Raw genomic sequence first — 13,563 nt, 5'->3', positions numbered from 1 at the left:
ATGTATTGGATTAACATGCACCCCTGAAAGTGCGTCATTTAAATAGTCAAATTTGATTTCATGTTGTCTTTTTCTATCATTTGCGGTCTTCTCCACACTGTTGAGACTATCTAATCTAATCGATTTTTCATCAAGAGCAACACAATAGCATGTTCTATTAGACCGTAACTTTATTAGGCTTGAAGTTCATTACAAAGGAGTTGTAATGAGAGTTGTCCAGCCAGTGGATCCATTAGAGCAGAAGTCACTCACAGCACCAGTCAGTCCATTAGATCCTTCACTCATTACACATCACAGTGCGACCCTTCCTGTTAGTGGGTGACAGCAGTGGCTTGACATGGTGTTTTGCCAGTCATTGTTTTTGTATAGTGATGCACACACTTTATTCGGTAATACAAGAATGAATGGCCTGTTTGCTCAGACTTTGGGGTCATTCACATAGAATACATTTCTGCGCTGCTTTTCCATTGGTTTTCTATGCAAACGCACGTTAGATGGACCTGTTTAACTGTTGCATTCGCGTCTGGGGTCTTTTGCAGCATAGATTCTAAAATATGTTGTAAAAAATGCAGTGCTCGAATTAAAAGTAGTTAAACTTTTTAAAAAATGCATCTATAGACTATCTTTTCTTTTTTTTTTCTGGCCTGTGTCTTTAAAATGTGTTCTGTGTGAATGGACCCTAACTGTTGCATGTATTCATTCGCTGCATCTGAAATCGCATACTGTGTAGGTACTACATTTGAAACTTACTTTGCAACTGTTAAAAAACGCAAAAAACATTGTTTTGAATGTAAACGTACTAGACAGACATCTTTTTGCAGTGTCTCGCGCATCAGAGTTTGCAAAGAAAAAAGTTGAGCAACCTATCACATTCAATTTCAAGTTAACTCAACTAATTAAGTCCAATTACAGTCAACTTAAAAAGAAATTCTTCTCCTAATGAGTAACAGGAAGTCTTTTGAACTTGAAAATTCTTGTCAAGGCAACTATAGAATGTGTTGGAGTGCAAGCAGCTACAATCCCAGTTTTTTTTTCATCTCTATATATATTTTTTTCATCTTATTTCAGTTAACTTATTTATTTTATTTCAAATAACAAATGTTGTAGTTAAAGGGATAGTTGACACACAAATGAATATTCTGTCATCATTTACTCACCCTCAAGTTGTTGCAAACCTGTATGAGTTTCTTTCTTCTTTTGAACACAAAAGAAGATATTTTGAAGAATGTCAGTAGCCAGACAGTTGATGGACCACTTTGACTTACATAGTACAAAAAAAAAAAACTATGGAAGTTAATAGGGTCCATTAACTGTCTGGTTACCCATATTCTTCAAAATATCTTCTTTTGTGTTTAACAGAAGAAAGCAACTCATAGGGTTGGAACAACATGAGGGTGAGTAAATGATGACTATCCCTTTAACATAATAACACTGCTTTCAAGCAAGCAAACATCATGTAGAAAGCAAACTCTGAACTACACATTGGTTTGAACATGGTTTACAATTGCTTGCCACCGTCCAGCTTTCCTGCTCAACCTCCATCTTCTGCTCATTACAAAGACGAATGAGTGTTTGGCTGTGTTTGACCTTTGTCAAGGTTAGCCAAGGGCCTCTGATGTTTGGATCTGTTGTGTTGTCTGACAGCACAGAGGTCCGTTTGGAGCCTTAGGCCTTTAGTAGATCCTGTCCATATACACAGGCACAATTGTTTATTTAAAGGGTTGGTTAGCTGTTTATTTTAAAGGTCTTTGCGCAAGAGTGGTTTTTAAGTGCCTGGTGCAATTTTTTATTTTATTTTTTTTTGCAATGGTTTATGTGTTGAGTGTGTGTAATCACCTTAAAGATGCACCAGCACACGATTTCAGTTTTTTTAAATCACCCAGCGAGCACCTCTTCAGCGTGATTGAGGCCATTGAAACGTGGCAGATGCTTTTAGCCAAGGCAGAGAGCTAATAGTGGGGCTCTGATACAACACAGCATTCCTGTTAAAAGTTTCCTGATTTTCTTCGAATCGCTTTGAAAACTGTAATGTCTGTACAGCAATGACACATGTGGACTTTATTATAGTGACTTTTTCTCCCTCGAGAAAAAAACTACTTGTGGAGGTACATCATACAGATGGTACTGAATGGTTACTTCAGATTATACACATGCGGCCCTATCATAAACCCGGCGCAATGCAGCGCCAAGCGCGACGCAAGTGTTTTTTGCTAGTTTCAGCCCGACGCAGTTATCATTTTCACGTCCTGCACCACGTTGTTTAAATTGCAAATTTGCCCATTTGTGCCCCCATGGGCTGCTGGTCTGAAAACGAGGTGTGTTCAGGAGTATTGTTGGTGCGTTGCTATTTTGAGGCAACTGAAATAAACCTGGTCTAAAGTCAATATTTGTGCCGCAATATTTACGCGCTTACACTCTGATTATTACACACACAGGGACGCGCAGCAGCACACAAACATGCCAAATAAAAGGATTACTGTGTAAAAGATTAATATTGTGTACATAAAGATATGGTGGAATCCGGCTTATCCCGTAGATGGTCTGCTTGCACACTTTAACCTTGCGCTCAAGCAGATCCGTTTCCTCGCTAGAGAAACGTTCAGTCTTTCCGTTTGCAAATACCGCCATGTAAATAGCCATGGTGCAGCTTTTAAAGAGAATGGGAGATGACACTCTGATTGGTTTATTGCACTTTACACCCAAAACACACCTATTACTCATTAAGAGAATAGAGACAACCCTTTTAGACCATGCGCTGGGCGCGTCGACCTTTTTTCCCATCGTTAAACTAGCAAAAGTGGATTCAGACACGCCGTAAGTGCACTTGCACTGTGCGCTTTAGACCATACGCTTAGATCGTTAAAATAGGGCCCATATATGGTGTCAAAAACACATGTTTTTTTTGTTTGAGGTGCAGTATTATAATGACATTATTCAGATGTATGACCTTGTTCAATACAAATTGCTTCCTATCTTAAAATTAACCATTCACATTGCTACCAAAAAGAGTGATTGAGCTTAAAGTTGAAAGATGAAAAGTTTACATAGTCACAAGACATTCCTCATAACGTCTCTTCTTCCACATAGAAGTATCTACTATGCAAATAGCAGTATTTTCTTTGCAGTAAGTGTAAATAGTAGTTAGATGCTATTTATAAATATTGGCAGATACTATTTGCACATCAGTGTTGTTGTACAAACGGTATGCAATAATAACAGTGTAAATTATTATATTTATTAAAATTATTAAATGGATGCCGCCCTAACTACATCTACCCCTAACCCTAACCGATAAAAACGTTATTATTAAGCACAGGTTAGACACTTTATTTACACTTTTCAAATATTTTCTTAATTTTTTTTAAATAAATGCCTTTCTGATCTGATATGTGATGGGAAAAGGGAGTAGAGCGAGTTCGGGAAAAGGTGGATTCGAATTCGAAAAACGCGTCTCTAGACCTTGTGCTTTTTTCTGTTACACTGACCTGCGTGTCTGCGTTTTGTTCTGTGTGAACCAGCGCTAAGACTCTACACTGTAAATATTTGTGTAACTGCACCTGGATTGATGTATTTGTGGTCAGTGTCTGCTGATATTGTTCAGACAGCTTTAGATGAGTTTATTAGGATGTGGTTTGTACTTTGAACGGGCCACTTTGTCACAGTACCTACCATCTGTTTGCTTTGTTAATGTTTCTGTGTGCCACTTCTCTCCATTGTGTTATTCATTCATATCTGCTGTTCCTGAATTAGTAACGATGTGAAGCCTGGCTGGTCGTCTGGACCTGTCTGCTTTAATCTATAGTGAGATGTGAGATGACGTGAGCAGCGTATAGAATGTAGGGTGAAAGTTTAAAAACATTAGTGAATATATATGTGTGTGTGTGTGTGTGTGTGTGTGTGTGTGTGTGTGTTTTAACGTTCAGAGACAGAACTTCATTTGAGGCACTACAAAAGTTTGTTCTCTCTCTCTTTCTGGCTCTCTTTCTGTTCCAAAGTGCAACTGAATTATATATTGGTTTCCGTTAAGCACAAAGTCAGAGTAATAACTTAATGCATGAGTCATAAAGATGCCACTTGGCCTCACTGGCTTCAATCATCAGTGTGTGTATGTGTGAGAGAGTTTGTGTTCAGTGTCTGACAGATTTCAATACTGACGTTCATATTAACACTAAACCTCACATAATCTCAGTGTGTTCCTCTGCTTTGTTGTATATGGAGTGCTACACTCATTGTGTTCACAGACCATCTGATGAATATAGATACGTTTATCATGATGTCACATCCTGGTTCTCCACTAAACCTGGACATGCAGCTTTAGTGGTGACTTTAAGCAGTGCTGCACTTTTAATGATCTGATGAGCATTACGTCATTTTGTGAATTATAAAGTGAAGCCTATGGTTTATGGTAAATAAATATACACGGGTTCCTTATTAAGCAATGGACAAATATCAGCATGATTTAATGTTTTCATTTATAACATAATTTAATGTGTAACAGGTTGTTGAAAACACATTTAAAAGTGTTATACGAAACTTCTAAAAAGCTTGAAAACAAATGTAAAAAATACACTTTTCAGCAGTATAATATTTAAAGTGCCCCTATTATGCATTTTTTTTATATAATCTTTAATGAAGTGTGTAAAACAGCTGTTTGTGAATGCAAAGTTTCAAAGATGAACAACAAATAAAGTTATTGCTTCCTAAAAGACAGAACTGATTCTGAATCGGCGAAATGAGTCGTTTAGCAATTCCAGTCTCACTTCCTGTTACAAACCTATGTAAATTTGCATAATGGCAGTCTATGGTCTTCATTGGCTGCCCGCGAACAACATCTACTTTGACCCGCCCTCGAACACTGAGACTAGAAGAGTTTGGATCATGATGTCAACATGTCAATAAGACCGTTTTGTGCGCTACAAATCCACTTTGCTTCCACTTTACAGGATTCTGGCTCAAATTGATAGAGTAAAACCGGCACCATTGTTACTTTTCGTACCACTGTGTATAAAGTGCTGAGGAATACTCCGGAGCTGAAATTCAGATATGGGAATATGAGTTTTATTTCTGATGCTCAATGTAAGTGGTAGACCAATCTCAACAGACTGGGCCATCTGACCAATCAGAGCAGAGCAGGCTCGCAGAAAGGAGGGGTTTAGAGAGAACGAGTCTTCGAACAACCCATTTTCAGACTTTGAGAAATGTGGTGATGTGTAATGTATATTAGAAGAATATTAAAGTGTTTTTTGAACTTGGATGCTTGTAAACATATTGTAGGAAATCTCCAAAACAAATTTAGGAATGTTTAAAATAGCATAATACGGGCACTTTAAATAATAATGTTTGACATTTGTAACTTTATAACCGCTGACTTTTATTTACTACATTTCAAATAATCTATGCAATCAAGTGTTTTACAGTATTTTTATTTGAATATTTTAAACCACACCAGTGAATTGTGCTGTGGTGGTAAGATAATCAATGGTCATGTATTTGACCTTATATTTGTCACGGGAGTGTAATCTGGGTTTGTGCAATGGCTCAGAGAAATGCTAATCTACTGACACCAGTGGCGGGTCAGTGGGGTCTTATTAGTGCAGATGCAATGATCTATCATAATTTGTGTCAAATCCTGATTGTTTGTTTAGAACAGAAAAATAGTCTATTGCACCGAAAAATAGCAAGAGCATCTCATGATCATCTCGTCTGATTGATTGAGATTATGCAGTTTCCCAAAAAACTGATCTACTGTTTTCAGCGTTTTTGCAATTTTTGAGCGAATGTGTAGAATAAGACTTTAATTTCATGAATGTTGTGTATGTCTCATTTTTCACCATGAAGTTATACTATGTTATTACGGCCAGACTATGCTGCAAAGTGGACTAAACTTACTGCTGATAGTCTAAAGTCCAGAACCAGAAGTGCTCGCACAACCCAGGGAAAGAGCATGTCACCGCTCCACTAAACTCTGCTGTGTTTTGTGTGTGTTTGCAGGCACGCTCAATGTTCTGATGAGGGTGAAGAGCATCGCCACTGTGGATTCTGCTGTCTGGACCCTCTCTGGACACCAGGGGCCTGAATGGAGGAAGGCTGATGCTGAGATGTATCCCAGCGGACCATTCCAGGTATGACTGTGGATATGTGCAGTGTGTGGGCATGAGAGTTTGTGTGTGTGTGTGTGTGTGTGTGTGTGTGTGTGTGTGTGTGTGTGTGTGTGTGTGTGTGTCTTGGTTAACCATACTTTATGGGGACAAAATATCAAATATTTACGATATATATATATATATATATATATATATATAATGTAGGGGATAGTGTATGAGGGTATAGGGGGCGATTTCAGACACAAACTAAGACTATACTAAATAAGACAGTGAAAATAAACACAACTGTGACTTTAATATTATTTAATGGACTTGAGTTAACATACAGTTGTATTTTTATAAACTAGCTAACTTTATAAATAACATTAGCAAAGATGAATATTTTTTTTTTTGTCTCATTGTTAGTTAATGTAATTTAACGTATGAACTAATGTTAACTTATGGGACCTTATTGTAAAGGGTTAACATTTAGTGAAAAACCGTGTGGATTATTTCTAATTCGAATCATACTGTATTTTGTTTTGGACATTTTCAATCCAATTGGCTACATTGGCACTGGCAGTATAGTTGAAATGATGCTTCCATTTTAAGCCAAATTACAGCAAATTCGTTGATGTTTATATATATATCATTTATTTATTTTGCTTGTTTCATGCAGTCCTAGTTGGCAGGTGTGATGTATCTATATGTGTCAGTGTCAGTGTTTGTGTGTGGTTAGAGGGTCTACGGAGGGATGATTGAGGAAGCGCTGAGTCGTGCTCTACCGCTCTCCTCTGGACCCGTGTTTCTGCTGAGTTGAGCTCTCACCACAACAGCTGCGAAAACCAGGAGACGTTTTAGGGCACATCACAGAGGAGAAAAGGTGCTGGAGGGAGAAAATGACAAATTGAAAGAGCTGAAGAGCAGGGTTGAAAAAAAGGGAGATTTATACTGTGAAGAAAACTGAGAGAGAAGGGCAGAAAAAGATGAACACCGCATGCAATAGGGAAGGAAATGAAGACAGATAATTCAGGGGGAAAAAATAGAGTTTAGAGGTAAATGGGACACACTTAAGCTTGGGCTCATTGGTCCTGTCAGATTATTTTAATGTCTCGTTGAGCTACCCTCATTCTTTATACACTACTGCTTAAAGACAACAAGAAATTGCATTTGCAGAGCATTTGACTTCTGTAATGTGACAAATTTCCAGGTGAAGCTGAATATTCAGTGGGAAACAATGTAGGACAGGGCTTGAGTTTATCCTTTGGGACTTAATTGGTTCAGGAAATATTGGCTGTGCTATTATTTATTAATTTTGTTTTGCTTCACCCAGTGGATTACAAAATTTTGGGAAAAATTGGTTTCATAGGTGGAGGAAATTATAATTTTGGGGGAAAATTATGATTTTTTTTAAATAATGTGAACTGATGAATCAGTAAGGCCGTGTGTCCACCAAAAAAAAAAAAAAACGTTTGAGAGCGTTTTAGCAGCACAGCATCTTTTTCAGTTGAGACACTTTGCTTGTTATGATACGGAATATCCGCGAAAGTGTTATCTCATTTCACACATATTTTGTTTCTGTGTTGATTCTATATTAAAATGTCGATCCAATGTAACGTATTTTCTCTGGCTCTTGTTTGAAATAATTTTGTTCTGTTATAATGCTTGTTGTTGCCATCTGATGTTGTTGTACAAGCAGAATGTGGCGGTTGGTCGGTGTGGTATTAGTCCCGCCCCTCCTCCACTGTGATTGGACGGTTGGGTAAAATGTGACAGTGATAATGCGCTGCCCAAAGTTAAACATTCTTCAACTCTCGGCGACCTGTAAAAAACGCCGAGCACTCGGCGATTCAGCGTGAAAAAAACGATCAGCGCCTCGTTACGCTCATGGCGTTTTAAAAACGTGGCGCTCTCATTGAAAACAATTGAAAAAATACACCAGCCGCGTGAAAAAACGCTTTGTTGGACACACGGCCTAACAATAAGACCATGAACAAGTCAACATGAAACTTGCACATTTTCCGGTGTAGGTTATTCTAGCTAAAAACAATGTGTCTATAAAATGCAACAAGTTGTTCTTGCCTCTGAATTCGTCTGATGTCACAAATCCTCCATTCTATGTATGTAATTCCTACATTTTTATTATGGAATACTCTTTCTGATTCAACAGAATGAGTAAATAATGGATATATATATATTTTCTTTTTTTATATTGGCCAAATCTGTCCACCTCTCACTTTTCACCAGCTGTCTAAACGGGAAAAACTGTTTACGGATATTTTCCTTCTTTTTCCTCGCAGGCTCTCAGTTAATATTTTGAAAAGCCCCTTTTTAGTATCTCTCCTCTTTCTGTACTCTTTCATTTCCCCCAGTAATGCAGCGTATTTGTCATTTGAAGAGGTAAAGATCCTCACCTCTCCTCTGTTTTTCACCCAGGCTCTAGTTGGCCTCCATCAATCGATGCTAAAGACCAATCCAGGCGTTCCTGGACAGTAGGAGTTGACAAGTCCGGCAGACAGCCGTTTTTCCTCTGCTGTCTGTTTGTTTGCTCTCTCTCTCTCTTCACCTCCTCTTTGTTCTTCCATTGACTCTTGCCGTGTGGATTGAGTGACTGCGGAGGCTTGTCGAGATGAATTAGCATCATTTTCCCACAGAATCTCAGAGTAAAAGGAAGTGCGTCTTTGCATCGTTGCATGAGCCGTCTCACCCATTACTAATCCTGATGGATCAAGCAGAATCACAAAAGCGTTACTTTATCCAAAAGCTTTACTCGACTGTGTGAATCCATTACATGTGCTAGCCGAGGGGTTTTAACGGAGATCTAATGGACCTCACAGCATTAGAGGAGCTCTGAGAGATGTTGCTAAACAAGGTTGGGATTTGAGTACTGGTTCTTAATTAATATATAGGGTACAACGGGGCTAAAGGCGCACCGGGGTAAAAGGCACCTTTCATTTTTATTTTCCTCTAAACCACTAGATTGCACAAAAACTTGCCGCAGCACTTTCCAAAACATCTGCTTTTCATAATGCACGTGGAAATTTGGCTGATCCTTGATGCAATCGCAGGCAGCAGCGCAAAGATGATGTTTGATGTTGTAGATTTAAGTAGCAAATGGGAATCGCTAAAATTATTAAATATATATTTTGAAACAAATGTCTTAATGATTTTTGAGGTTTGTTCAAGGTAATTAAAGCTAAAATATTTCAAATATGTAAAAGTATGGTATTTGGGGTAAAAGGCGCCCCTGCTGTTGGGGTGAAAGGCACAATAATTAACATGATAATAAACAGCTGGCTGACTTATACATTTGTTGAAATATTAATTAATAATATTAAGTTGGCTGTCCACCTTAGAGATAATCACCATATTTATAATGAAACCATCATATTTACAAATATGATATTAATCATATCATATAATAAAATATCATATGTGACTACTGTAAAGCTATATTAAATTATCATTTATTGAACAAAAATGAATTAATTTATTTATCAAAATAAACAAAAATTTTGCTAAAAAGGATTGTTTGAACAAGTATTAACGTAGACATATTAAAAACATATCAAGTATTTGTATCAATACTTTGTGCCTTTTGCCCCATGCTTGCCACCTCATACATTTATAGGATTTTTAAACAAAACAAACCACTTTTATGATTTTTTTTTACACAAAATCTGATAATAATGTCAAAAAAAAAAAAAAAAAATCTGTAATCATAACACTTGCAGTAATGAAAAGCACATGTTTCTTAAAGTGTGCCTTTAGCCCTGTATACATTCAGTTCATTGTACACTGAATCATTTTCATAATTGTCAAATATAATTCTTAACAAATTTACAATATATAATTATATTAACATATTGAAATATAATTTGAAAATTTTAGTTCAGTAAGCCTTAAACATAAAGGCATTGCAATGTCTTAAAACCTATGTGCAACCTCTTTTCAATATAAAAAAAACCCACTTAGAGCAACCACTAAAACATTATCATAACACTGCACTCGCGTCCGTTGCAGACACAGTGTAAGTGTGTCTTGTGATTTTTTTATGTCTTCTCATTGATCAACATCCACATGTTCTTAATGTACAAGGACAGTTATGTGGATGAAAGGCTGGACCTGGTCCACTGAGAGAAGAGTTTTACACATGGGATCTCTTTTCGGGATATTGTTACTTTTTAATTCCATTTTACAGAAGATAAAAGACGCTGTAATCTTTAACGGCATGGGAACGTACAGTCCGTTTAAAGTCTGGAAGATTACAGTCATGGCCGAATCTGATGTGACTGGATGAGAAGCTCTGATGATTATCACATTATTCTACTTTCTTATATAAAATGAGTCCAATCTGCATAGGTCTTTTTCCAAATAGTTTTTAACCTTGTATAGGACTAACACTGTTGTGTTCTTTGCATATTCTTACATTCATAAACTCTGGGAATGTGAGGTACGGCTCTGGCTTTGTGTTCCTCTGGTGTGTGTTTCATTGCTCCCCATCCATGACATGGACTTAAATGGTAGTTAAGACCAGTTGGTGTTAATGCCCAGTGTAGCTGTTCTCTTTTATAGAATGCCATATAAATGCCACCTGCCTGCTATTGGGCTGTTTAACACAACTATAAACGCTTACTACCACAGTCTCAGTGGAATACAGTTTATCTGTATTATATCCTGCAGTTTTGAGTATTTTTGTTGTTTACATTGTTTAGTTTACGTGATGATATTGCTAACCTGTGATGGCCACATATTGAGATGGAGAGGTGTGATATTACTTTTCTAAGTGACGGAACCTATCATTTTCATATAGGAGAGCATAAAACAGGGGGGGAAAAAAGAGTGTTTTCATAAAATGACTTCAGATGATGCAAACTCTGAATCAACATGCACCGATGCTACATTTCTCTAAATGTCATAATCATTTGTTAACAAACAAGGGTTCATTTCTTCAATGAGTTCATTGTTTCTGCCTTAAATTAATACATTTTTAGCTAACTGTGATTTGTATATGTACATTTCGGAAATACAGAACTTCGACAGTTAGCTCTGATAACAGATCACTCTAAATTGTAATGTGGACAGATTTTTCTGTAAAGCTGTTTTGAAACGACGTGTATTGTGAAAAGCGCTATACAGATTAATGCGAATTGAATTGAGCTGAATTTAATGTTTTATGCTCACCAAAGCTGCATTTATTTGATTAAAAATACAGTAAAAAGATTCATATTAGGAAATATTATTACAATTTAAAATAATTGTTTTCTATTTCAATATATTTTAACGTGTAATTTATTCCTGTGATCAAAGCTGAATTTTCAGCATCATTACTCCAGTCTTCAGTGTCACATGATCCTTCAGAAATCATTCTAATATGATGATTTGCTGCTCAAGAAACATTTCTGATTATTATCAATGCTGGAAACAGTTTTGTGTAAAGTGTGATATTTATTTTTCAGGATTATTTAGTGAAAAAAAAAAAACAGCATTTTATTATAAATAGAAATCTTAACATTCTAATGTCCATTTGATCAATTAAATGCATCCTTGCTGAATAAAAGTATTCATTTCTTAGAAAGGAAGCAGTATATCATAGAGACTTGAGGGTGGGCTCTTTAGGGAACCACCTAGTAACCATCATGAACACCCTAGCAACAGCAATACCAATGTACTAAAAACCACCCGCAACACTTTAGCATCTTGCTAGCGACTTTTCCACGGGCAAACACCACTTTGTCAAAATCTAGTCTTTAGTTTACAGTTTACACATCTCTTAAGGCCTTTTCCGTGTCTTAATGGAAAAGGTCACCGCAGGCAGAGACGTTTTGTACGGCCGTGTGAAAGATGCCACCAGGGAAACAAGATGATGACAAAAGCGCAGGAGCTTTACAAAGGAAGAGTTCAGGGAGCGAGGGAGGGCTGGTAATTATAGCTTTGCTTAATTATGATTTTCTGAAAAGATTGAGAAGAGGAGCAGAGAAAAGCGTCCATTTTCACACAGCCCTTTAAGCTCTTTCCTCATCATCTCTTCTTTTCTCTTTATCCTCTTTATCGCTTGCTGGTTTCTCCGCTGATGCTCTCAGCTCTTTGTCGTGTTTGTTATCCATTAACCTCTCCTCTCCGTGTGCTCGAAATTTCCCATCAGCCTCACCTCTCGCCTCTCTGCTAGCGCTTCTCTCCATAGTGATTGGTTGATGAAATTCACCGGACCTCGAGTCTCTATACAGCGAAATCACATGCAAAAGTCCTGGAACGTTCTGTTCCTTCCTCCCGCTTTCAGTGGAGTACTGTATTTACCCCCCAAAAATCCAAGTTTTTCCCCTTGGAGAGAAAAAAAAGGAAGATTTCAATTGTTTATTTTAGACAGCAATGGGAATGAATGAAGGGAAAAGGATCTTCTGCAATGTCCCAAACTGTGCTCAGATTATAGTCTGAAATCAAGAGTCAAGAGTTTTCAAAATGAGCTCAAATATGTCTGGCCAAAGTCAATTACTCTGTCAAATTTTGTTTCCATTATTCCCTCGACGTGACAGTCCCACTTTCCAAGTACTTCACACTTTTTCCAGCACTTCAAAGCTCAAAAGTCTGAATATTATACAATTGAAATATTATTTTTAATGTGATGATGACCAAAACAATTTTTTATTCATCCTTCAAAGATTGTCCTCTTTTGTAAAACAAAGGGCCAGATTTACTAAACGGGGCAAATTAGCAGGAATTGCGAATTAGCGCAAATCCAAAAAGCGCTGATGGGAGTGAGATCTACTGATGACACGCAAATTAAAGAACAAATTAAACACACGCAGCCGGATCATTTCCACAATCTACCAGGAGAGGCGCTAGTTAGCTTCTGGTTTAAGATGTTAAGATGTCAATGCTTTTTTGGGGCGGTAAATAATGCTGCAAATTGCAGTAAATTGACTGGGTCAAACCTTACCTTGCATGATTCATTTAAATACTCTCCTCTTGTACATTTTGTGTCCGAAAGCGAAACTACAAATGCATATGCAATAAAGTCAGCCTCAAAAATAACCCTGTCCATGCCTTTTCAGTGCTAATTTTTAACTGCTTGTCCTTCGTAAATCCTGACAGAAGTTTTTTAACGCCCAAAGAGGGTTTGCGCTGACGCGAGCTGTTAGTAAATCTGGCCCTAAAATGTTTGCGATGTAGGAAAACGAACACTTTTTTTTAAATCTAAAAAGACATTAACTGAACACTATAGCCAGCAGAATAGTGAAAGCAATCTATTATAAAATGTTTTCATTTTTTGTATGTTGGAAAAGTCGCAAAGTCTCATGAAAAACTACAACTTTTCTTCAAATTGCGAATGAAATTAGACAGCCTTCCTTTATAATCACCGAAGCTGTCAGTTCAGCGGAAACTCATTGCGTGCAAAAACATTTTAATCAACGATTCTGTCAAAACTGCACTATGAATTATTTATTTACATGGTGTCTCCACTTTGTTTGTTTGTTCATTCAGC

The 13,563-nt window shown here is 37.2% G+C and overlaps 1 protein-coding gene across 1 annotated transcript in view; it reads left to right on the top strand.

Annotated features, from left to right (window-relative positions):
* Positions 1–13,563, top strand: part of LOC130085056 (MAM domain-containing glycosylphosphatidylinositol anchor protein 1) — a 245,484-nt gene that overhangs the window by 212,378 nt on the left and 19,543 nt on the right. The window contains exon 16 of the mRNA XM_056250613.1: positions 5,992–6,122. Coding sequence (XP_056106588.1) covers positions 5,992–6,122 — 131 coding nt within the window. The remainder of the gene's footprint in view (positions 1–5,991; positions 6,123–13,563) is intronic.

This window comes from Rhinichthys klamathensis, unplaced genomic scaffold, assembly GCF_029890125.1.
Source record: "Rhinichthys klamathensis goyatoka isolate OS25496 unplaced genomic scaffold, OSU_Roscu_1.1 h1tg000072l_1, whole genome shotgun sequence".
NCBI lineage: Eukaryota > Metazoa > Chordata > Actinopteri > Cypriniformes > Leuciscidae > Rhinichthys > Rhinichthys klamathensis.
Note: the sequence above shows the minus strand (reverse complement) of the source record. Positions and strands in the feature narration are given on the sequence as shown.